Source organism: Lolium perenne, chromosome 3, assembly GCF_019359855.2.
Source record: "Lolium perenne isolate Kyuss_39 chromosome 3, Kyuss_2.0, whole genome shotgun sequence".
Classification (NCBI taxonomy): domain Eukaryota; kingdom Viridiplantae; phylum Streptophyta; class Magnoliopsida; order Poales; family Poaceae; genus Lolium; species Lolium perenne.
The window spans coordinates 95,620,498-95,646,290 of NC_067246.2; the positions used below are offsets into that span (position 1 = coordinate 95,620,498).

Sequence of the window (25,793 nt, forward strand, 5' to 3'; positions counted from 1 at the left end):
TGTTCCGGACAGCGTGGTGGAGCTGAAGAAGAGGGAGTTTGACGAACTACGACAGAATACTGCACCCATCATGCAGTATGTTCAGGATTTCAACAGGTTATCCAGGTATGCACCTGAGGATGTTGATACGGAGGAGAAAAGGAAGAAGCGTTTCATGAAAGGCATGAATCCATACATGAAGATGCAACTGAGGTTGGCATGGACTGCCGAATTCCAGGAACTGATTGACTCGGCAATCACTTTCGAGGATGATTACCGGCAAGTCCAAGAGGACAGGAGGAAGAGGGCTCGTATTGAGCCAAGGAAGTACCCAATTAGTAAACCAATACCTGATCGGAGTTTCAAACCCCGATACCGACCTACTTCTGGTAATCAATACAGCCGGGGAGGTCAGAGTCAGAATCCAATCAACCAGATCATCTGCAACAATTGTGGCCTAAGGGGTCATCTGCAGAAGGATTGTCAGAAACCCAGAATCATTTGTTATGGTTGTGGGAAGGATGGACACATCAAGCCGGATTGTCCAAACAAGGCGTCCTGGAGCGGACAGAGCTCAGGAGGACGAGGTGGAAACAACAACAACAACAACAACCGCAACAACAACAACAACCGCAACTATAACAACAACAACAAGAGGGGAAAGCCTTATGGAAAGCTGAATTGCACATCTTTGGAACAAGCGGAAGAGTCGGATCAAACAGTCTTAGGTACGCTAAGCATTCTTACTCATCCTGGCAAAGTATTATTTGATACTGGAGCAACCACATCATTTCTTGCATTGGAGTTTGTGGAAAAATTCGGGCTTAGATGTTCTGAGTTAGAAACCCCTATAACTGTTCTATCCGCGGGGGGAACGATATTAGTAACCCACGTGAAAGAAGCACAAGTCCTAACCATATGTGACTGTGTGTATTTCGCGGACCTATTCATCATACCCATGAAGGACATATCTGTCATCCTAGGGATGGATTGGTTGACAGAGCATGGAGCGGTGATTAACTGTGGAGACAAAACAGTATCACTTCGCAACTCCATTGGAGGTCGAGTAGTGTTCCAAGGAGACAAGTATAGTGAATTGGAGATAGGATTGGAACTCAACAGCCTGAAGGAGGTGAGGATTGAAGATATTCATGTGGTGAATGAGTTTCAAGATGTATTTCCTAAGGAACTACCAGGGATGCCACCCGATAGGGAGATAGAATTCACAATCGATCTGATTCCAGGCACTGCACCAATAGCTCAACCACCATATAAGATGGGGCCAAAGGAATTAGTAGAACTGAAAGCTCAGATTGATGAGTTAGAACAGAAGGGATTCATTCAAGAAAGTGTGTCACCATGGGGTACACCAGTTATTTTTGTGGATAAAAGAGATGGAGGAAAGAGAATGTGTGGAGATTACCGGAATTTGAACAATGTAACTATCAAGAACAAGTATCCTTTACCTAGAATACAAGACCTTTTTGATCAAGTTCAAGGAGCTGGAGTCTTCTCGAAGATAGATCTAAGGTCAGGATACCATCAAATCAAGATCAAGAAGGAGGATGTGCCAAAAACAGCGTTCGTATCAAGGTATGGACACCATGAATACTTGGTTGTACCATTTGGATGAACAAATGCACCAGCAATTTTCATGAATTTGATGAACAAGATATTCATGAAGTACTTGGACAAGTTTGTGATAGTGTTCATAGATGATATTCTAATTTATTCCAAAGATAAAGAAGAACATGCCAAGCATTTGAAGATAGTTCTGCAAATTTTGAGAGAACATCAGCTGTATGCAAAGTTCAGCAAGTGTAAATTTTGGTTAGATAGTGTTGAATTTCTTGGATATGTCATAACCAAAGAAGGCATAGCGGTGAATCCGAGCAAGGTTCAGTCCGTATTCGAATGGAAATCACCTAAAAATGCTAAGGAGATACGAGGATTTCTTGGTATGGCAGGTTATTATCGGAGATTCATAGAGGGATTTTCAAAGATTGCCGAACCAATGACCAAGTTACTCAAGAAAAATACTCCATTTGAGTGGACGGATGAGTGTGAAGCTAGCTTCCAAACACTCAAAGATAAGTTAACCACAGCACCGGTGTTAGCAGTTCCTGAACCAGGAAAGGATTACACGGTGTATTGTGATGCTTCCAAGAATGGACTTGGATGTGTTCTTATGCAAGATCGGAAAGTAATAGCTTATGGCTCAAGACAGTTGAAACCACATGAACACAACTACCCAGTACATGATCTAGAGTTAGCGGCAGTTGTGTATGCTTTGAAGAGTTGGAGACAATTTCTATATGGATCCAAGTGTGAGTTATACACCGATCATAAAAGTTTGAAATATTTCTTCACTCAGAAGGAATTAAACATGAGACAGAAGAGATGGTTAGAGTTGATTAAGGATTATGACCTTACAATCAACTATACACCAGGCAAGGCTAATGTAGTAGCAGATGCCTTAAGCAGAAAGAGTACGGAGAATCAACCTACGGAATGGGAGATTCCAAAGGAACTTCGGAAAGAGCTAGAGGATGCTCAGATTTTGTTTATTCAAGGTGATGTTAAGGGAAGTATAGCAACCATGAGGATTATGGATGAGATGTACTCAGACTTGAAGTATGAGATTATTCGGAAACAAGCGGATGATTTGTTCATCCAAGAAGAAATCAAAAGGATTGGAGAAGGAAGACCATCGGAATTCCATCTAGGGGATTTTGATTCATTATACTTTCAGAAAAGGATATGTGTACCGGATGATCCAGAAGTGAAATCAATCATATTAAAGGAAGCACATGAAACCCCTTATTCAATTCATCCGGGAAGTACTAAGATGTATATGGATTTGAAAGAGATGTTCTGGTGGAACAACATGAAAAGAGAAATAGCACAATATGTCTCGGAATGTCATACATGTCAACGAGTGAAGGCAGAACATCAGAGTCCTGCGGGATTACTCAAACCACTAGAGATACCGGAGTGGAAATGGGATGAAATCGGAATGGATTTTGTTACTGGTCTACCAAGGACTAGTAAGAAGAAGGATATGATATGGGTAATAGTGGACAGGCTTACCAAGAGTGCTCATTTCATAGCCGTAAATACAAAGGATACTGCAGAAAAGCTTGTGGATATGTATGTGAAGGAGATTGTGAGTAAGCATGGAGTACCCAAGAAGATAGTCTCAGATAGAGGTTCAATTTTCACATCAGCATTTTGGAAACAACTCCAAGAAGCTTTGGGATCCAAGTTGGATTTCAGTACAGCTTATCATCCACAAACCGAAGGACAAACCGAAAGAACAAATCAGATACTTGAAGACATGCTTAGAGCTTGTGCTCTGAACTTTGGAGGTTCATGGGAGGATCATTTACCTTTAGCGGAATTCTCATATAACAATAGTTATCAGAGTAGCATCCAAATGGCACCGTACGAAGCATTGTACGGAAGGAAGTTTCGATCACCAATTTGTTGGTTTGAAACCAGAGAAAACAAGGAGTTTACACCGGACTACATCAAGGAGAGACAAGAAGTCATCGAGGTGATCCGGGATAGACTCAAAATAGCTCAGAGTCGTCAGAAGAGTTACGCCGACCTAAAAAGAAGAGATTGGGAACCGAAAGTGGGAGACATGGTTTATTTAAAGGTTAGCCCAATGAAAGGACTTAAGAGGTTCGGAGTGAAAGGAAAGTTAAGTCCTCGATATATAGGACCATTTAAGATACTCAGTCAGAATCGAGGAACAGCTTTTGAGTTGGAGTTACCAGCACAACTAAGTCAAGTTCACAATGTGTTTCATGTATCCCAACTCAGAAAGTGTTTGAAAGCACCGGATGATCCTATCACATATGAAGAAATAGAATTGCAATCCGACCTAACTTATGTGGAAAGACCGGAAAAGATTCTAGAAGTACAATGGAAGAAGTTAAGAAACAGAGCAATCAAATACTGCAAAGTTCAATGGCAACATCATCCGGAGCGAGAAGCAACTTGGGAGACGGAAGATGAACTCAGGAAGTCTTACCCCGAGATGTTCAGGTACCAATCTTAACTTCGGGACGAAGTTTCTGTTAAGGGGGAGAGGCTGTAATAACCCAGAACATAGGAACAACGAAGGGTAGATTTAGAAATGGGATGTGCATTTCATCGCAAAACGGGGGAAATTTTCGCGCCTTATTGCAACTAAACCTAAGAGGGATCGAGGTTCTCTCTCATTTTGCACTTAGGATTAGGCAATGTGAGTTAGGGCAATTTCGACATGATCTCTTTTGTATCTTATTGATTTGGGGAATTATTGCATTTGACAAGTGTTAACACACTTAACAATAAGCATCACACAATAAAGAATGAATTCATAATTCAAACACAACTTATAAATTCAAATGACTTTGAATTTCAAATTGAATCTCAAATACAATATTTAATCAAGAATATAAACATTACATAAGACAAAAGCTCATAAACAAAACTTGAGCTTTATTGATATACAACACGAATTACAAAGTCTTTACAATATTCTTGATACAAGAATTGAGAAATAATGAACAGAAATAAAAAGAGAAAATTACAAGTTTGTTCTAAACTAAAACCTAGACTAAATGACTTGAAGATGATCTTCTGGCCATATTCCACTTCAAACCTGCAAAACAAATAATAAGTGCTAGACCAGAATGTAAGTATTAGCAAATTCAGTTTGGACAGTTAGCACAAATCATAGAAATTCAGTTTGGACAGTGAAACTGTCACTGCACACTTGTGCTTGTCCAAATTCCTGGATAGCACAAGATAAGACCAAGGCAGACCAAAACTGAGCAGCCACAGGGGCTCAAGTTTCAGCATATGAGGGTTGTTGCTAACCAAGCAACAGCAAGGCAATGCAAGGGATGAGTCACAAAGTAACCAAGCCTTGTGTGTCATGGCCAGAGTAGAAGTAGGGACCATATAAATAGCACACAAACCCTAGAACCATGACAGTCGACCAGATAGATAATTCACCAGGTAAGGGTGAAGCTAGAGCCAACACAAGTTCATCCAGTTCATACTCAAGAACAGCACCAACACACAACCACTTAGCCACCAGGAATCATGGTGACCTAAGAAGATCAACCAGAGCCTGGAGGTGAAGGGCTGTGCACAAAACCACAAGTCTGCAACAACCAAATATTTCAATCTAGGAGCTGGAACAAGGTATACCAAGTTCCTGGACAGATCCAATGGATCTGATCCATACAATATGCATGACATAATCATGGGATTGAGCAGATGCTCAAGTGGGTAGATCATCACTTGGTTTTCACCAAGGATTACTGCCAGTCTAAAAGCCACTAAAAATGGAAATCATCTAGATACAGATCTTGTACACAGAAGCTAGCAACCATGCACAGATGCACACACTAGCCAGATCATATGCACAGATAGCACCAGTAGATGTGTTGCAAGGAATAGCAGCTAATACAGACTACACAGTAAATCCTAAGCTAGTAACCATCAGTAAACCCTAGATTTCATCAGGCAAGCATATTGGCATTCATATCTAGTATGATCCCCAAATATGCAAGCAAAGGTTGAGTAGCCACAAGATCCAATCAAATAGGTGAGCAACCAATTAGTAGCAAGGCTACTGAGGTCACATCACACTTAGCACCATTTAAAAGAAAGCCAACTATAACACATCATTATCCAGAAATGGATTCAGATTCATTTGCTTGCTAAACAAACATGAATAACCAATTTCATATACAAGCCAGACATTTAAATCATCACTGCATAAGCAGTTCATTATGAATCAATTTAACTCAAGCATGAATTTATCACAGCTCCATAATAATTATTGACAGTAGCACACTGTAGAGCAACATGGCACCAATCACTGCATCACAGCCACTGGATCTAGTCCAGTAAGCTAGAGCAAGCAATAGCACAAGTAAGTAGTAGCATAGTGATGCTTGAGCATCAGCATCAACAAGGAAAATGAATCACTTAGCCACAGAATTAATCAGTAAGCCATCACTGACATTTAATTGATCAAATGGATCAATTGAATCAAGTCAAGCCACACAGATAAGCTAGCCAACAAGCAATGGATGATCCAATGGATCATTAGCTTGCACAAGAAGCACAAAAGCATTTCACAAACACCACTGGCACTCACAAGTGTCACTGATGCACCACAGTACACCTAGACAAGCAAGCATAACATGCCAGTAAGCACACGCAAGCCCATAAGCAAGTACAACATGGCATAGCAAGCTCTTAAGAAAGCACAGCAGAGCATAGCAAGATTAGAGCAGGCTAGGAGCAACAGATAAGCAAACAAAGCATGTACAGCAAGCAAGGCAACACTGACCAGTACTAGAAATTGGTGCTTTGGCCATGAGCTTGCAGCAAATGGAAGTATAGGCAGATTAAGCAGTCATGGCAGAGCTCTGGGTGATCACAGGATCACCAGAGAGCCACAGAACATGAGGAGGAAGAAGTACAGTAACAAGGGAGGCGCACAGATATGGAGAAGAGAAGGAGGAGATGAAGCAACTTACACGCGCCTGGAAGCAGAAGCTAGGGCATGGCGAGGCAGTGCTCGCGCGGCCATAGCAGCTGCAAAGCCAGGGTAGGCGCCGACGTTACGCCGGCGAACACGAACACACCACCGCAGCAGAGCACCAGAGACGACGGCACGAGTACTGCGAGCAGCACCCGCGCCAGGTCAATCTCTGGGGCGCACGCGTCGACGGCGAGGACGAGAGGTCGTCGGAGATCGTCAATCGCCAGAGGCGATTCTCCACGGGATCCAGAGAGGGGCGATTCGCCAGGAGAGGAAGAGATGGGGGAAACCACGCGGACAGATCAGTAGATCTTCTCGCGGCGGTCCCGATTTGGTAAGTGGCTATGGCAGAGGAGCACGGAGCTGGCCGGAGAGTGGCGACGGCCATGGCGGCGACGCCATCGCCACATGCGTCGCGAGGGAGTTAGGGTTAGAGACGAGCGCGTGAGAGAGACAGTGAGGGAGCGAGGTGGGCCGCTTCGGCGCCACCGACCCATAAGGGGACAAGCCTTAATAGGCTGTCCCTGGGCCTTAGTTAAGTGGGCTGGCCCAATAGGGGCCAGAGGGCATTTTGGTCTTTTAACAATTTAGAAAAGGCCAGAATTTCACCAATTTTTAGTAAATACAATACAACTCTAAAAATCCATTAAAAATTGGATTAATGAATGAAAAATAAATCTTAACCAGAATAAAATATGAAATAGAATTTAAGAAACAAATTCAAAATTATGAATTTTAAGAATTTAAATAATAACTTGGAATTTTAAACTATTATTTCCTTGTATTTAAAATTCAAGGAAAAATCTCAAATAAGTTCAAATACTTATTTTCAAACATTTAAAAATAAAATTCTACTATTCCAAGTCATTTCTATTGAAAAGGGTATTTTTCAAAGAAAAATACCATATTCCTTTTTATTCCAAAAACTATAGAGGTAACTCTATGATTTCGAATTATTTTTGGAATGAGTAAAGGAATCACCAAGTAAAGTAGTTTTACTTTGAAGTATGTTACTTTATGTGAATTAAAATGGTTTACACTTTTAAATCAATTGCAAGTTACTGCCAAAGGCATAAATCTTAACTCAACCCTAAATTGCTACAACTCAGCGGGGTAAAGGGATTCAACATAAAATAATACATCCATGATTGCATTATTTGGATTTTATAACATTGTCCTTACCGGACAATGATGCTTCTTACAGAACCCGAGGTCCAGGTTCCATCAACTGCATTGAACTGCACTATCTCGCAGTCCACAGGCAAGTTCACCCTTGCTCATGTCAACTTGATTATTTTCTACTACTTTAATGCAAAGCTATATATTTATCATTCCTGCATCGCAAATAAAATGTTACTTTCCAACTATGAATATGACTATGTGGCTGGCAATGGAACCATGGTATGTGTTGATATGGTGGAGGTTCCATCGCATGGGTTATATCACCCTAGGATTAATTACCAATGCCGTCCAGTGATTCTAGCGCCGTACAAACCGCGTTGACCATGAGATCTATAATGGCTCTGGGGAAGCCAGCCGTATCTTTTCCCTTCTGCACGCCAAAGGATTGGTAGAGCCGGTGGGGTGTTGGAGGCACTGCCGCAATAGGTTGGGATATCCTTTTAAATCCCCATCCATTAGTGATGATAAGCTCTACGATCTATGATGGATTGTCCGGAGTACACCGTGAGTAAAGCCGTATTATCGGGAGAAGTCTACTGGGGGTGTACGGTTGGACAAAAGGGTGGGTTTGCAGTCGCGGAGAAGGCGGTGTGGGGTTGGATTTTCATACCTGGCCTCACACCAAAGGAAGTGTGAACGGGGGCAAGTCCCTACGGATGGCAGAAGGGGTGGAATCTCTTATGGGAAAAGTAACGCACCTCTGCAGAGTGTATCAAATTGTGGCTGTCACTCCTTGTTCCGGGAAGGGAACTGCGAACGCGGCAGGAAAGGAACTCCACGAAGTTCTAGTCAACCTGTGAAGACTAACGGGCATAGTTTTCATAATAAAAGCAACCTTTTGAAGAAATGATTTCAAAACATGCATTGACCTGCGATTTCCTGATCAATGGTCGTAGCTAGTGCATCAAACACCTTTTTACTCTTTTAGAACTTGCTGAGTACCTTTGTACTCACTTTCTTTCGACACCCTTGCTAGACTGTGATTCGGAAGTGGAGGCCATCAACGATGGAGCACCAGAAGGAAGTTACGAGCTGGTCTACGAGGAACCTGATCTTACCGGCGGAGTGGAAGGAGTAGACTATGGGATAGTCTACGGACCAGATGACACGGAGGTGGAGGAGTAGTGACATACCTTAGCATCATAGAGCCGAGCAACGTAGAACTTACCTAAATAAGTTGTTGAGCTCTCTTTATATTTGTTATGAGTTGTAATCGTACTTAAGTAGTATCTTAGGGTGTTCTCATAGGACCTGTGAGAATACCAACTTGTTAAGACAATGTTTGTAATAAAGTATGGAGTGTTATGACCTGCAATGTTTCTGTTGTACCACTCTGAGGGATATGGCAATTTGTGAAGAAGTCCCTTCACAAAGATCATATCAACGACTTGTATACTACAACATGCAGTGGTATGCTGGGTCACCGCAGCTGCCCGCTTGAACGGGGAGAAGGACGTCGTCATCAACACCGAACGTGTGACCGAGTACGGAGGTGCTGCCCGATTGTGGCACCGTCAAAATCTTCTACGCGCTTTTGAAAGCGGCAAGTGATCATCTTCTGCAACAACGAGAGCCTCCTCTCGTAGGCTTTGGAAATCTTCAAGGGTTAGTCTCGTTCATCCCCTCGTTGCTACCATCTTCTAGATTGCATCTTGGCTTGGATTGCGTTCTCGCGGTAGGAAATTTTTTATTTTCTATGCTACGAATCCCATCATGCGCTACTTCAAATTTAAGCGGAGCGGGGAAAACCCTAGTCGGTGTCCGAAATACTCCGCATATATGTAAGGTGGACATGCATAACTATCAACGCGTGACATGATGCAAGATGCAAACAGATGAATGGATGGCATATTAATGTTCCTCACATTTTTCTGATCAAAATTCATATATAACACATTTTAATTGGAATTACAGATTAAAAGTTATTAACAGATTAGGGTTTTGTTATTTTAAAATAGATAACTAGATTTTATTTAATTAGAAAAGGACCTGAAAACTAAATCTAGCCAGGGGGAGGGACCCCGGGTTAGATTACAAAACTGGCAGGGGGGTTATCGTGTAACAGATAGAGATAGGGGCGCCGGGTTGAGGGAACAAAACATGTAGGGGGCTAGATGCAAAATAGGAATTGGATCTGGATCTGAGACGTTTTCTTACCCATGCGAGAGCTAGCCGCTGCGGCTGACGCGTGGGGCCCGGGGCTGACGAGGCGATGACGGGGACGAGCGGGCCCGGCGCACGCTGACTGGATCGGGAGGCTGCAGCATCCACCTGACGAAACTGAAGATGTTTAGCGTCTGCGCGCCGGCGGGGAAAACTGTGGCCGTGACCGTCTCCTGGCGGCGCACCCTTGGCAGAAAAGAGAGGGAAGCGGACAGTGGCTCACCGCAGGGGAGTTCGACGGCGTAGAGGAGGGCTCGAGGAGGAGGAAGGTCGCCGGGAGGAAGACGGACGCGCTGATGCCGTGGAGTGCGCGCGGCCGGCCGTTGCAGACGAGGATAGCCTCGTCGAAGGAGAGCACCCCCGGAAGAGGTAAGGGGCTCGGCGGATGTGCGTCGTTACGGGGAGTCGAGGAGGGGCGACGCCTGGACCAGGGGAGCACCAAGCCGTGCTGGCGACGGCGACCTGCGGGAAAACGACGAAGTTCACCAACGGGAGAGAGAGCAGGGAAGGATGGAGGAAGAGGAGGGGGTCCAGAAGATGCGCCAACTCACCAGGAACGCGTAGACGTGGTCAGGGAGGACGGAGGAGGTCGGACGGCACCGCCATCGTCGGATTTTGCCGGCGGCCTGAGTTGGGTATTGGCGATTTTGCGGACGATTCGAAGGTCTCCTGCTCGATTCCTTGCACCAGTAGCTGCGCGACGGAGAGGCGCGTCGAACGGTGGCGTTGGCTTGGCAAGGGGCGGTCCGAGGAGGTGGCGCCATGGCGAGGTGGGGCATCGGTGGCGATGGGGATTTTTCCTTCCCTCCCGTTTGCTTGCAGAGGAAGAAGGAGGGTGGGAGAGAGGCGTGAGGGAGGAGGAGAGAAGAGATGGCGTGGTCCAGAAGAGATAAAGTGAGGGAGGAGGAAAGGTGAGCACGGCGCCGTGGTGGAGGACCACTGCGGGTCACGCCATGTACGTGCTCTCCTCCAGGGCGAAGACGACAACGTGGAAAAGATACCGATTCGGTGCGAGCCAAGAAAAGGGAAGGAAAAGAGATGGGCTGCTGCCGGGCTAGCTGGAGGGAAAGCGAAAAGGCCACCGGGGGAGAAGGGAAAAGGGCCAAAGGGGGGCTACGGCCTGTTAGAGGGGTTAGAGTTTAATTTTGAAAATCCTTTTCTTTTCTCTCTTATTTTCAAAACTGTTTTGGTATTTGAAAACAAAACCAAACAAAACCAAACCATTTTTAAAACTGTGAAACATTTGAAATAGTTTTATTTATTAATATAGTTTTGATTGTTAGGGTTCTGTTAAAAGAAATAGAGGAGGGAGGTTTATTATAAAACCATATGAGAGGAAAACACAAATAGTTTTTATTGGAGAAATAATTTTTATTTAATAAAATCTTGTGAATTATAGGATGCATGATGCATGATGATGCATAAAGGAAGGCACAAACAAATCTAATATGGGATACTACCCGGGGCCGTTACACTACTCAAAAGCTCAACAAGAAAAGGCACATACTTATGGCTGAATCTTGTGTGATGCAATACGCCCATTCTAAAGCACATACACATTACACAATAATCCAAGAGGACAATTTCAATGAGGAACCAAATTGTGTTCGCAGAAATGGCATAACTACACATGTCGATGCCTTATGAAGCGAAATCGCCAAAACCTGAACATTCAGTTTATTTTGCTTTCGTGGTACGGGAAAGTCTGGAGTCAACAGTATACAAAATGCTCTCCCCCAACCAAAAGAATGAGCCTGTAAAGTACTGGCAAACTTATTGGAGATAACCGTCAAGAGATGTCAAGCAGCAACTGGGCAGCATTCTGTTTAAGAAGAATTGTTCACGCTGACAGCAACCTGCCCAATAAGGCTTTGACGGATCTGGAAAAAAAACGTGTGTGCACAAACATTAATACATCACAATAGCTTGGAGAGAACAATACTGCTTATCACGTTTTCATATTAATATGCCCAATGGGAGCATGCAAATGAACCCCCACAAGAACTGTAATTTCTTTTGTAAGCAGGCATATATTAAAGGACCAAAGCAATATTTGTTGGATAGATGGAGGGGACAAGTAAATTGCGATCATTTTTATTTCAAAACTAATAGCTCGCATTCATCAACAGGATGTCTCTAGTACCAAACTTAGTAAGTGCACAAAAGGGTGAACTTCTATTACCTCCGATCTTAAATATAAGCCTTTTTAGAAAGATAAACTAGCTTTCTAAAAAGGCTTATATTTTGGAACAGAGATAGTACATAGTATTATTTTCCACTGCATTCATTAGAATGTAATAAACTAACAATGATATCCATGAAGGATCACTTCAGACATGAAAAGGCAAAGGAAAAAAAAAAGCAACATAGTATACCTCTGGTAGCTTCTTTCTGAAAGCCAGTTCTAGTCTAGCATCCAATGTGTTCTCGAAGACAATTTTTCCATCTCGTGAAGCCAGTACAACTCCACCAGAGCTAAATAAAAGATACACAAGTAAGTTTTAGGCACTTAGATCCGCACAAATTATTATTCACCGAACATGAGATTTACTTTGGACAAAGGATTGCCCAAATGGACTTGTATAAAAAAAGGAAATAAAACTAAGAAAAACATGCAGGGTTGCAATGCAAGACAATGCAAACGCCCTTTAAAAAGAGAAAATAGGGAACACCACAGAAAAGAATTATGTGTTCTTCCTTCCTTGCTTAAGTAATAGACGAATTCACCTCCTCCTTAAATAGAGGGCCAAACAAATACCTCCAGGAGAATAACCAAATAGATATGTTAGCTATTAAGTCACTAACAACTAACAAGCAGATAAAGACACTTCTGCTAACAAACTAAAGATATGCTAGCAGCCAGATGGAATGAGCCCTTCCTAATGCAGTGCAACCAATGGGATATACTGTCAAGAAGAACCATGAACATGCCAAAAATATTGAGAAAAGACAGTCTTATTTGCATTTAGGGATGTTGCATTAAATAAATAAATTCATATAAAAATTTAGGTTATCATGAAAGTCTCGTTAAGATATGTTCTATGGTAACACAAGTCAAATACTTGACAAATATAATGCAATCTAATCATATAATAGTCCTTCAAATACCAATGCATATCAGGAAGGAAGTGCTGATGAAACATTCGATAGTATTGAAATGATGAGTTTAGAAGTCGCATGTGACGTGAAGTATGAAAATATGCTGCTAGATATCATCAAATGAGGGCTGGTGGCTTATTATCCACTGAAGATTGCAAGTATTACCAGGAGAGGTCATGTGCCTTGTAATGACTGGGAGCAGACGGCAGAAAGACTTGACGGTCTAACACAATTTCAGGTGGATGTACATTTGCTGTTTCCGCATATTCATTCCCTGCTGACTCCAAAACTGATTCAACAAGCTGAAGATCCTCCTCCCTGCAGCGGAGAATGACCGCTGACTCTTTCAGGCGCAGCAAGCTCTGGTCAGTTAATTTTATGCGTTACATAATACTCAAGTGTCAATAATAATGATTTTTTTAAACTATGGAATATAGGGTATTAAGAAGGCAGGTCTAAATCACTCTAACTTATATACAGGTGTTCTGGTTCCTGAAGCGCAGCAACTACTTTGCATGACCCAAAAGAGTATATATGGAAAACTAACCCAGAAAATTGTTAATACCACAACAGAAAAATATAATGACTTGAAATTCATTCCAACAAGTAGAAATGCTCCTCTTCAGGAAGAAGAAAGTATCTAGGTCCTGAAATTTCACAGTAAGTGCTGAAATTTGACCAAGTAAAGCCAAAACAGCTATTTAAATTTTAGTGAATGTAAGCAAGTTTTTACTGATATCTTCTGCTTTTTTCCAACAAACGAATTCACTATTTTACATCAACTGAAAATGTGTCAAGTATTTCAGACAGATTTTTCCTAAAAAAACGACCAGTTTCTGACCAAATTCAACTCGGAACTTGGGGTGTGTTAGTATAATCACCAACAGTACCCTACCACCCAAGGGCGTGAAAATGGTAGAAGCAACACTAGGGAACGAGGTTAGTTGCTGCCTTGGCAGTCATGCATTCCATGTGTCTCATCTTGGCAGTGCAATCAATGCACATGCCTACCGGTGGATGTATTCACAACCCATGTATTGATACATGCTGGTTCAAATGAGCTATTAACTGCAGTAGCTGCAACAAATACGTGCTTTATATCCACATTGGCAAGAAATATGAGGATCCACTCTGCTGACCTGAACAATAAGTATACTGAGAAGTTTCTTGTAAGATTGATGGTCTTGGCTCTGACACAGTAGCTCTTTCCCAGCTGACTCCATCATAGACTTTACTAAATCATCCTGTGCTTGAAGAACTTCAATTCGGGAAGCATTGAGTTGCATTGAGTATTCACTGCATAATAATATAACACCAAATGAAATTAGAGAGCTATTCTTCTGTTCTCTTTTCTCTGTCGCATCCTAGATTTATCTACATGAGCATGCTATTGTAAAGTGCGGCAAGAACTTTACATTTTCTTCTTGATATCAACTTGTTTCTCTTTCCGTTCATATTCCTGCCTGATCTTCTTCTTTTCAACTTCGACCAGTTGTAATTTCTCAATTTGGAATTCCTGAGGAGTTATCATTCTCATCAGTTCACAGAAACAATTGTAAATGAAATTTCAAAAAGCATCACACAAATCATGACAATACTTAAGCCAGAATCTCCAGTGATATCCCGATTATCCAAAATAATTGGCAATTCAAATATTCAATGGGAGGCAGCAGAGCAGTTCAAGGGAACATATATCTGAAGATCTAGCTTTTGACTCTCTGAATATGCATTCTATCGTAGCACACACAATTTTGTAATAAAACTATTGTGCTATTATTATATTAAACAAAAGACAAATGTATGTCCAAATTAGCCATAGCACTCGAACAGAGGTACGCTCTGATTTAGCTTATTTGGACATCATACTGGAGAATCGGAAGAAACAGAGAAGCCGCAATGCGGCAGATTACAAACATTGTATGTACCCCCAACTAGTGTCCAGCACCGCGCAATGGAGAAGAATCGCCAGAGAACGCGATAAGAAGCGAAACAACAGTAAGCAGTCAGGTAAGCTAAAGACCCCGGCATAGACCTCCTACGACGACGCCATTGTCTCCGATCCATGTCCCCCGTGCGCCCCAATGCGCGACCCTAGCAAGAATGCAACAGATCCGACCCTGGGCGACCCGGATCTCGCCGATCGCAGCCGAGATCCAAACCCAACGAACTACTAGACCAGAACTCTCGGTCGGTGGAAGCGGAAACTGGTGTTACCTCGGCGGCGGCGGCCTCGATCTCGGAGGCCTTCTCGACGGCCTCATTGCGGATGAAGTCCGCCATCTGAGTGAGCTGCTGCGCCACGCTCGATTCGTCCATCTTGGCGGTTGGAGAGAAAGTACAGATTTGTGCCTTGTGCGCCGGCGATCGCCTGGTCGGTGAGGAGACGGCGCGCGGCGGTGGGTTTTTAGTTTTTCTAAAGGGCGGTGGCGTCGTGGCCAGGCGATTCGGTTTTGGACGACGTGGGGATGACAGGCTTCGCACGCGGACCCCGGGAACTAGTATCAGTGTTTGAGAGCGGATGAGAACTTGGATTTGTAAACTGTCTTTCCTATTGTACTCTTCCTCTTTGCCACAATACAGCGAGTATATTTAAAGTTAAACAATGTAAACTTTGATTAATTTATTTAAAAAATCATCCATATCTATAATACCAATGTATATATCATATAAACATACTTCCTCCATTCCGATTTTGTCTACTTTCTAGTAGTACTACTTAGATGCGCGAATACCAATCTAAGCTACATTGAAAATATAACATCGAATAAAAAAAGCAAAATCAATTTGTTTCCAATGTTGTTGTTGATTGAAAGATAGAATGTAAATTGTTTTAAAATAAATTTTAAGGCTAGGATGTAGACTATTTCAGAACGGAGTGAATATATATCAGGATAAATCTAATGATGTTAATTTAGTGTTCTACTAGATGTTAATGTTTTTTCTACACATAGTTAAAAGTTATATCGTTTGACTTTTCAACAAAAAAACTTATTTTCGGTACATTTCAGCGAAAAGAAAGTATAATTTTGATGAATTTTTAGAAGGTACTAATTTTGTTCCAATAAATAAGACTTATATAGTTTAAGAAAGTCAAACTACATAAAGTTTAACGAAGTTTTTATGAAGTATTATTAACATGTACAATCCAAATCAACATCGTTAGATACATCATGAAATGTATTTTTATATGATATCTATATAATATCATAGCTCTTGATTAAAAAAATCTAAAAAATTGATCAAATTTTATTTAGCTTGACTTTTCACAAAAAAATGGGCATATTCTTTAGAATGGAGCGAGTATAAAACACTATTTGAAGGAGTTTACATAATCTAATAAAATACTCCGTTTTCCCTGTGAAAACTTATACGCATGGTGGAAATCACCTGAAAGCTACACACAACTTTTTTTTTAAAGAAAACCAAAAATAGGATTTAAAAATTTCAGAAAGTTATAAACCAAATCATAGATGTAGATAATTAACTTTTGTTGAATGCTCAAAATATCAACTCCAAATACCTTATATTATGGCCTCCACAAAAATCACAAAAGAATGGCATATAAAAATGTGAAAGGTGCAAGATTATAAAACCACAAATTCTGTCAGATTTTGTCATTTTTGTACATATAGGAATACGAGATATTTTGATTTGATTTTGCCTGGATGCAATGCGATGGTCGTGAATTCGTTGATACACGGATACGAGTTCACCGAATGCCGCCTAAATGGTGGAAGTAGCCTCAATATCATGTACATTGAGACTCTGAAAAAGATGAACTTGTCAGAAAACCAGCTGAAACACAAACACCATCCTATTACATGGCATGGTTCCGGGTAGAAAGGTAAAATTGCGTAGCATCACACTTCCTGTGACCTTCAACGATGTAAACAATTACCACTTTGAAGTTATATCGTTCAAGAGCTCATATTATGTGAAGTTTCAAAGAGGCTTATCAATGTGAAGAGGGCGAAACCACCTTTGCTAAATCTGTTCTCTTCGGAGAAGAACTGCATGACATAAGGAGCAAGACGGATCCATCCGAGATGCCTCCAACTAGGATCAAATTTCCTCCTCCGTCCCAACCTTCAAAGATGCAGATGCTACAAACACGGTGGATCCTATCAATGGAGATTCCTCCGAGACAGCAGTCATTGGATCAAACTTCGATCCTAAATAGGAAAACGCGCTCTTCGATCATCGGTTAGAACCCTAGGACACTAGAATCATGTGAAAGGCCTCCCGTGCATCTAGAGAAGATGCGGAAAGCAGGTTCAAGGTCAGATTCCGGAATTTCGGTAGCGACATAGGAAACCATTCAAGTCGTTGCTCGCAAATCCACATATATATACACAAATTCACACGATCATACACACAAGCTCCGAGACCAACTTACACACATATATTAGTGCAAAATAAGTTCAAGCAACCGGACAGACGCCGCCTGGTGAGCATCTAAGATTTGCTCACACTAGTAGATACAGTATGACAATACGGCGCTTGGGTTCAGAAATAGGGGAAGCGCGCCATCATGAGCGGCGACGGGCCGGACTCCTTGCAGAGGGAGTCGAGCTTCCAGCCGGGCAGGGAGACGACGCCCTGGTTCTCCTTGCGGCGGCCGGCAGCCACCTGGGAAGGTGATCCCGGGCTGATAGGCTCCTTGCTCGCCGCCTTCACCGCGTCGACGGCGACCGGCCTAGGTGCCGGAACGATGGTGATCTCCGGCGTCCTGGCGCTGCTCCCTTCCATGTCCTGCTCCCTGTGATGTACCGAAACCTGGAGGATTTTTTGTTGCGTGCGTTGGTGGCGATGCTACTGGTACTGGGCTGCTACCTGCAGTGCAATCTGCCTGCCTTTTAACTAGAGACAGATAGCGTTGGCCGTTGGGTTTGCTTGTCTTATTTAATGTTGGGAACGGATAAGATCAAGGCAACGTGTATCATGGATATGATATTTGAAGGATTCAACAGTAAATTATTGGTGGATATTGATGAGTTGATAATGAACCTCGACAAAGACACATGGCTACTCTTCTGTCGTTGGTTTACCTTATCCTCTTTCTATTTCAATCTTGTATACTGTAGTTTGCTTTCATGAATATATCATAGCAATTCAAAATGATGGTGAAGGAGCAACAGTTGCTAACAAAACATATTTCCTATGATTGCTCACAAAAAATAAATGTCTACCAAATTCTCAAATCCATAGTCCATAATGTATATTATATATTCGGAAGCTACGGTCAATATCAAATCGCAGAAGCATGAACAGAACATCTTTTCAGAGAAAAATGGCCACACAATTTTCAGAATCATCGTTCATACTCCAGGTTGATATGTTTAAGCCTAAATATGAGTAACATATATGGTTCACCTTGATACAAATCTAGAATCTAGTCTATGGAGGATTGAACTACATAAAGATCAGAAGACATACGGTGAGCACTTGTACAACAGAACCAGCAAACTGTCAGACTTCAGACTGAAACTGTCATAAATTGAAAAGATTATCGTTAGTGCCAAAGATGGATCCACCGAACTGCCTGGTGTTCAGGTCTCCACCATCCAAGGCTGATGGGAACCTGTCCAGCCACTGGGTGAAGTTTGGGCTATCCGAATCCTCGACCCACGGCGAGGTCATGTCGATATGGTCCAGAGCGATCGGATCCCCGTCCACTTTCTTCTTCGTAGCCATTCTGGACTCGGAGTGGAGCGTGAGATTGTAGTGCACATACGCTTGGTCGGCCAATGCCTCCTTGTCTAACTTGTTGCGTTTTTCGCAGTGGCTCTGAAGGATGATGCTCCAGTCCCTTTGGAAGGTCAGGGTGCTGCAGACCTGACTCGCTATTCTGACAGCAACGTGTTGTAATGCTGGCGCTGAATCACCGTATTGCTCCCACCAAATACCTGAGCAAAAATGTAACTAGAATCAACCAGAAATTTTGGCAAAAGAAACAACACACCCAGTGAAAGAAAAAAAATAACAGAGCCATTGTGCACAGAAGATAAGCTGACTTTGCAACACTTCAATTAAGATCATTAAATTGAAAGTGTCAATGCGCTGATGTTAATGTAGCTAGGGCTTAAGGCCTCAAAATGCAGAGCCACTCCGCCAATATTTGAAGTGCAAAATTTAGCACAAGGGAGAAACCTGGGGAGGTGTTGTTGCGGGCCTCTTTAGCAATGTTAGAGGCAAACATTCCTTGTGTCTTGCTGAAAGCATGCAGTTCCAGAGTGATACCATGCCTTTGGTCTGGGGCTGTAAGCACTTTATCCAGGACATTGTAGAACTCCTCTTTGATAGTAGATAAAAATTTGATGTCTGGATTATACTGGATGCTTGGGTTCAGGAAAGCAGCTGCTGAATGAAGAGGCGAATGCAGCTCTACTTGCCATTTTTGCTCCACAATATCCAGAAATGACTTGCATTTGCCTTCATCCATTATATAGTATGTTCTAATTGAGTCCATCACCTTTGTCATAGACTCATATATATAACCAATAGCTGCCTTGCCTCCTGAGACATCCCTCATGACTCTCAACAGAGGTTCTGAAACAGCCGCTATCTCTTCAACTGCTCGCCATAACTCATCATCATTGAGGATCTCAACGCAGGAAATACTTAGGGATCTATTTGCATATGAAGAAGATACATATTCAGGGCTGTGAAACATTTGCTTCAGCTTTGATCTGTGCCTCAGCAGTGATTGCAGAGTGAGGAAGTCTGAAACAGACTTTGTAATCCCAGAGCAAACAAGCTCCTGCCCTTCCATGCACTTCCTCATAAGATCAAGAACCCAATTGTTGTTGTAGACAAATCTTGTGATTGTTTGTGCTTGACAGATGCATTGGTTAACCCAATCAATCTTGGAGAATTCATCCAACATTGAGTTTACACAAAAAGAAGCGCAGGGAGACCAAAATATGGTGTTGTAGTTCTGCATGATGAGCTTATCTATATTGCCGTAGTTTATATTCCTATCACTGATAATCTGAACAACATTGCCTGGACCAACTTCCTGAATCACTTCATCAAAGAGATCGTACAACCCTCTGTGATTTTTGATGTGTGGAGAGGCATCTACTGTTTTGAGGAAGAACGTCCCTAGCGGAGACGACACAGAGAAGTTGATCAGGGCTTTCAGTTTGTTGTCAGTCCACGAATCAGCTAATATAGTACAGCCTGTAGTCACCCAATCCTTTTCGATCTCCTCCATTCTCTGCAAAATCTCAGACTTAAGCTTGGGAAGCCACTCTGTCCTCAAGACATCTGCTGAAGGCCCTCGGAATCCCTGTCCAACAAGTGTGTCCAGCATATGCTTGCATGAAATGGAATCTGCGATACTATAGTCCAACTTATTCTCGAAAAAGAACTCGGCTATGCACCGTTCTGCTTCCAACCCTGGAGCCTGACGCGGCTTGATTGCAGCACCAGATAATCTCGGCACCAGAGCAGGCACTTCAAGACCAAGGAGCTGAGTAGGCTCAACTGCAGGAATAATAGCAGGCGAAGTAGAAGGCCCTGGAGATGAAGGCTGAGACGAAAGCTCCCGTGTTCTTTTTGGAAGCACCGACAATTCAGCTACACGTTTCCTCTTGAGTAGCTCGAGCTCCCTCTGTGATTCCTTGGCTTCTATGAGAGCAATCACCTTTGCCCTGACATCATCAGTCACCCTGATGCAAGGGTTGACACCTTTGCTTGGAATTTGAGACAGATGAAACTTGAACCTGCTTATTCCACCATTTATAACCTTGTGGCAGAATCTGCACCTGACCCTGTTCCCATCCAGTTTGTCGCCATACTCCCAGCAGGCATCCTTCTCCCGCACTGAAGCAGTAGATATCGAATAATCACAAAACAGAAATGCAACAAACAGGCAGTGGTCTCATATGAACAACTCGAGTTACCGATAATCCAGTTGAGAGAAGGAACAATACTTTATGGTTATGGAGAAGCCGGCTTCAACTTGATATCTGCAAGAGAATTAAAGATGAATTTACAAAGACCTGCTACTTATGGTGTAATTCAGCAATCTTTGTACTCCCTCCGGTACAGTTTAACACGCGCACACAGTTTAAGACAAAATTTAATCATTAATTTGGTCAACAAGATATAAATTATATGTCTAAAAAACCATATACTATTAGATTCGTATTCAAAAAAAAAGGTTTCTAATGATATAATTTTTGTGACATATAATTCATATTTTATTGACCAAAATAATGGTCAAAGTAGTTTCTTAAACTACATGCACGCCTGTTAAACTGATCTGGATGAAGTACTCTTCTTGTTGATGTAATTACTCTTGTTTTCTTGCATCAACTTTAATAAAGAAGGTTATGTGCATCACATTGATATAGAGGTCAGGAGTTCTAACCTCCTGTTCGAAAAAAAGGAACTGAATGCACTTGAAGTAAAAGTGCAAAAGCTAAAAGAGGAGTGAAGTAGTCCGTTCGACCTCTGGAACCAGCACATCTCAGTGTGTTATGAAGTATAAACTTATAATTACATATTCATTCATTAAACAACTTCCGAGAATGAAGCGCGAGCTTGGTGGCTAGCGCTCTCGGTGGTGAGCTTGCCCACCTAGGTTCAAGTTGTAGCCTCGCAGGTGATGCGTTCTGACTAAGCTAGATGATATCTTTTTTTCCGAAATGGAGGTGATATCTTTATTGTGCATGAAAAAATTGCTTGAGAGGTTTCAATCTACCTAAGAGCATATAGCCAAGAGAGGGATCCTTCCCCCATTTGCCAGCATTACTCATTAAGCAGCTTCTCATGAGGATTCTCTCAAAGTTTCGTGTGAACAACTGAACATTAGGGTGAGCCACTGGTTTTGTGCAACATTGGAGCATTTAACAGGATAATGAGGCTCCGGTAATGCCCTCAGTTCTGCGGCCTGAAGGTGCCGCTAGCGCTGCTCTGGCATTTCATCATGCAGAGAGTATCAGCAGCACAAATGGAAACAAAGCCGATTTCTTTGATTCGTTTCCTTGGAAAAAACCAAACTTCCAGAAACTATTCGGTTCCCCAGTCACGATTAGAGCGTCAAACGGCTACACTAAAACTAGAGACCGGGTCGGCGAAACAATCGCTCCGATTAAGCGAGGGATGATCTACTTTGCGGAGCAAAGCCAGATCCGACAAGACAAGGATCCGAGTTCTTCTAGCTGGTGCAGATCGCGGAAGGGGACGGGGGAGCTGCTGACCTGAGTTTCGTGAGGTGATTTAGCTTGCGGTATTTTCTCTTCTCGTCTCCCCGATTTATCGTCTCTTGGTCGGCAGGTGACCGCCGCCGCGTCGCGAGCGGAGCTGCTGCGGAGGAGAAGAACGTCCGAGATGTGGTTGGCTGGTGGGCTGCGGTCTGCGGGTACGCGACGCGAGATACCACGATATGGGTCTGAGGGGAAAAAAGAAGATACCACGAGATGGACGGGTCATATCAGGGCTATTTTTTTTTTAACATAATAGTACATTTTTTTATTAATTTCAGAAATAATAGTTTTTTGAGAATTTAATAATACGACGCTGAGGCCGTATTATTTTTAGGAAATTTCTGGAAACAATACGATGATAGGCCGTATTATTTGTTAAAATTTCTTAAATCAGGTAGTACTATTTCTGAAATTTAATTAAAAATGTATTATTTTTCTTTTTAGCCCATACAAGGTGTAATGGTAGTGGGTCGTGCCCAGCTCTCCATTTCAACACAAAATGGTTTTGAAAACAATTCAAAAAATATCAACATTCATTCGACACTCTGATACGTCTCAAACGTATCTATAATTTCTTATGTTCCATGCTACTTTTATGATGATACTCACATGTTTTATACACACTTTATGTCATTATTATGCATTTTCCGGCACTAATCTATTGACGAGATGCCGAAGAGTCAGTTGCTGTTTTCTGCTGTTTTTTGTTTCAGAAATCCTACAAAGGAAATATTCTCGGAATTGGACGAAATCAACGCCCAGGGTATTATTTTTCCACGAAACTTCCAGAAGACCGAAAGGATTACGAAGTGGGGCGACGAGGCGCCGCCACGCCAGGGCCGCGCGGCCAGGCTAGGGCCCGCGCCGCCCTGCTGTGTGGGGCCCTCGTGTCGCCCCTAAACCTACCCTTCCGCCTACTTAAAGCCTTCGTCGCGAAACCCCCCAGTACCGAGAGCCACGATACGGAAAACATTATTGTGACGCCGCCGCCGCCAATCCCATCTCGGGGGATTCAGGAGATCGCCTCCGGCACCCTGCCGGAGAGGGGAATCATCTCCCGGAGGGCTCTTCATCGCCATGATCGCCTCCGGATCGATGTGTGAGTAGTTCACCCCTGGACTATGGGTCCATAGCAGTAGCTAGATGGTTGTCTTCTCCTCATTGTGCCATCATGTTAGATCTTGTGAGCTGCCTATCATGATAAGATCATCTATTTGTAATGCTACATGTTGTGTTTGTTGGGATCCGATGAATATTGAATACTATGTCAAGTTGATTATCAATCTATCATATATGTGTTGTTTATGTTCTTGCATGCTCTCCGTTGCTAGTAGAGGCTCTGGCCAAGTTGATACTTGTAACTCCAAGAGGGAGTATTTATGCTCGATAGTGGGTTCATGCCTCCATTGAATCTGGGACAGTGACAGAAAGTTCTAAGGTTGTGGATGTGCTGCTGCCACTAGGGATAAAACATCAATGCTTTATCTAAGGATATTTGTGTTGATTACATTACGCACCATACTTAATGCAATTGTCTGTTGTTTGCAACTTAATACTGGAAGGGGTTCGGATGATAACCTGAAGGTGGACTATTTAGGCATAGATGCATGCTGGATAGCGGTCTATGTACTTTGTCGTAATGCCCTGATTAAATCTCATAGTAGTCATCATGATATATGTATGTGAATCTCTATTTGTCAATTGCCCAACTGTAATTTGTTCACCCAACATGCTAGTTATCTTATCGGAGAGACACCACTAGTGAACTGTGGACCCCGGTCCATTCTTTACCTCTGAAATACAATCTACTGCAATACTTGTTCTTTATTGTTCTTCGCAAACAAACATCATCTTCCACACTATACGGTTAATCCTTTGTTTATAGCAAGCCGGTGAGATTGACAACCTCACTGTTACGTTGGGGCAAAGTACTTTGATTATGTTGTGCAGGTTCCACGTTATCGCCAGAATCCCTGGTGTTGCGCCGCGCTACACTCCTTCACCAACAACCTTCACGTGCTCCTTGACTCCTACTGGTACGCATCACACCTTCCTCTTGGGGTTCCCAACGGACGTGTGTTAACTGCACGCATCAAGCTAAATTTCTGGCGCCGTTGCCGGGGAGATCAAGACACGCTGCAAGGGGAGTCTCCCACATCCAATCTCTTTACTTTGTTTTTGTCTTGCTTTACTTTACTTTATTTACTGCTTTGTTTGCTTCCTACATCAAAAATACAAAAAAATTAGTTGCTAGTTTTACTTTATTTACTATCTTGTTTGCGTTCTCTATATCAAAAACACAAAAAAATAGTTACTTGCATTTACTTTATTTAGTTTGCTTTATTTACTACTGCTAAAATGAATAATCCTGAAGTTGAGGTTCGTTCTTTTAAGCAACAAGGGGGAGAAAGTTTTAAAGATGCTTGGTATAGAATTAGTGATGTTCATCATAGGTGCACTAAGAAACACTCCAGTATTATCCTACTTAGGAACTTTTATGTTGGTATATCTAGCTGGAATAGGTATGTTCTTGATACTCTTTCGGGGGTAATTTCCTAGGTACTCCTGCTTTAGAAGCTAGTTGCATCATTGAGAGTCTAGTTGGAATACCTCCTGTTAATGAAACTAAAATTGAAATCTCTCTTGAGGATGTCATGAAAAAGTTGGAAGCCATAGAGAAAAATCTTCCAAGTGTTGAGACTAAATTGGGTATATTACTTGATAATATTGATAAACTTGATAAATCCCTAGGAGGACTTGATGAAAGAATTGCTATTTTAGAAACTTGTGCTATCCATGATAATCAAACCCATAGGATTGGCAAACTTGAAGAAGCTATGAGAACATTGGGTTCAACTTTTTCTTCTCTTAAATTTAAGGAGAAAGCTTATGTGGGCAAGGAGCAAAAATTTATGTATGTCCCTAAGGTGCCTAAGCCAAAGAATTATTATAAGCCTAAAATTGATAAAACCCTTGGTACCACTATGGAGAATTTAGATAATGGAGCATCTAAGGTACCCTCTGCAACAAGTTGTGTTTGTAAGAAAGATTATGATGTTAATGCTTCATATCTTGATAATACTTGATTCACACTTTCTGCGTCTAGCTGAAAGGCGTTAAAGAAAAGCGCTTATGGGAGACAACCCATTATTTTACTACATCACTTTTGTTTTATATTTGAGTCTTGGAAGTTGTTACTACTGTAGCAACCTCTCCTTATCTTTATTTTATTGCATTGTTGTGCCAAGTAAAGTCTTTGATAGCAATGTTGATACTAGATTTGGATTACTGCGGAGAAACAGATTTCTTACTGTCACGAAATTGAGCAGCCCCGTCTGTAGATAACTCATAAAATTCTGCCAATTTACGTGTGTGATCCTCAGATATGTACGCAACTTTCATTCAATTTGAGATTTTTCATCTGAGCAAGTTAAGTGCCCCAGAAAAATTCGTCTTTACGGACTGTTCTGTTTTGACAGATTCTGCCTTTTATTTCGCATTGCCTCTTTTGCTATGTTGAATGGATTTCTTTGTTCCATTAACTTTCAGTAGCTTTGTGCAATGTCCAGAAGTGTTAAAAATGATTATGTCATCTCTGA

The 25,793-nt window shown here is 42.2% G+C and overlaps 3 protein-coding genes across 3 annotated transcripts; all 3 read right to left on the minus strand.

Annotated features, from left to right (window-relative positions):
* Positions 1-11,421: 11,421 nt before the first annotated feature.
* Positions 11,422-15,463, minus strand: LOC127341865 (V-type proton ATPase subunit E). The gene is made up of 6 exons (XM_051367807.2): positions 15,194-15,463; positions 14,395-14,495; positions 14,119-14,275; positions 13,145-13,341; positions 12,256-12,355; positions 11,422-11,760 (listed from the first exon to the last, which is right to left on the minus strand). Exons 1-6 carry the CDS (start codon positions 15,293-15,295, stop codon positions 11,707-11,709), a joined length of 711 nt encoding a protein of 236 aa, XP_051223767.1. The 5' UTR covers positions 15,296-15,463; the 3' UTR covers positions 11,422-11,706.
* Positions 15,464-17,363: 1,900 nt separating this feature from the next.
* Positions 17,364-17,816, minus strand: LOC127341864 (uncharacterized). Its single transcript, XM_051367806.2, has one exon. It carries the CDS (start codon positions 17,726-17,728, stop codon positions 17,486-17,488), a length of 243 nt encoding a protein of 80 aa, XP_051223766.1. The 5' UTR covers positions 17,729-17,816; the 3' UTR covers positions 17,364-17,485.
* A 440-nt stretch (positions 17,817-18,256) lies between these two features.
* On the minus strand, positions 18,257-22,323 carry LOC127341863 (uncharacterized). Its single transcript, XM_051367805.1, has 4 exons — positions 22,189-22,323; positions 20,917-20,952; positions 19,130-20,806; positions 18,257-18,885 (listed from the first exon to the last, which is right to left on the minus strand). Coding segments are annotated over exons 2-4 (2,094 nt in total). The 5' UTR covers positions 20,918-20,952; positions 22,189-22,323; the 3' UTR covers positions 18,257-18,469.
* Positions 22,324-25,793: the final 3,470 nt, after the last annotated feature.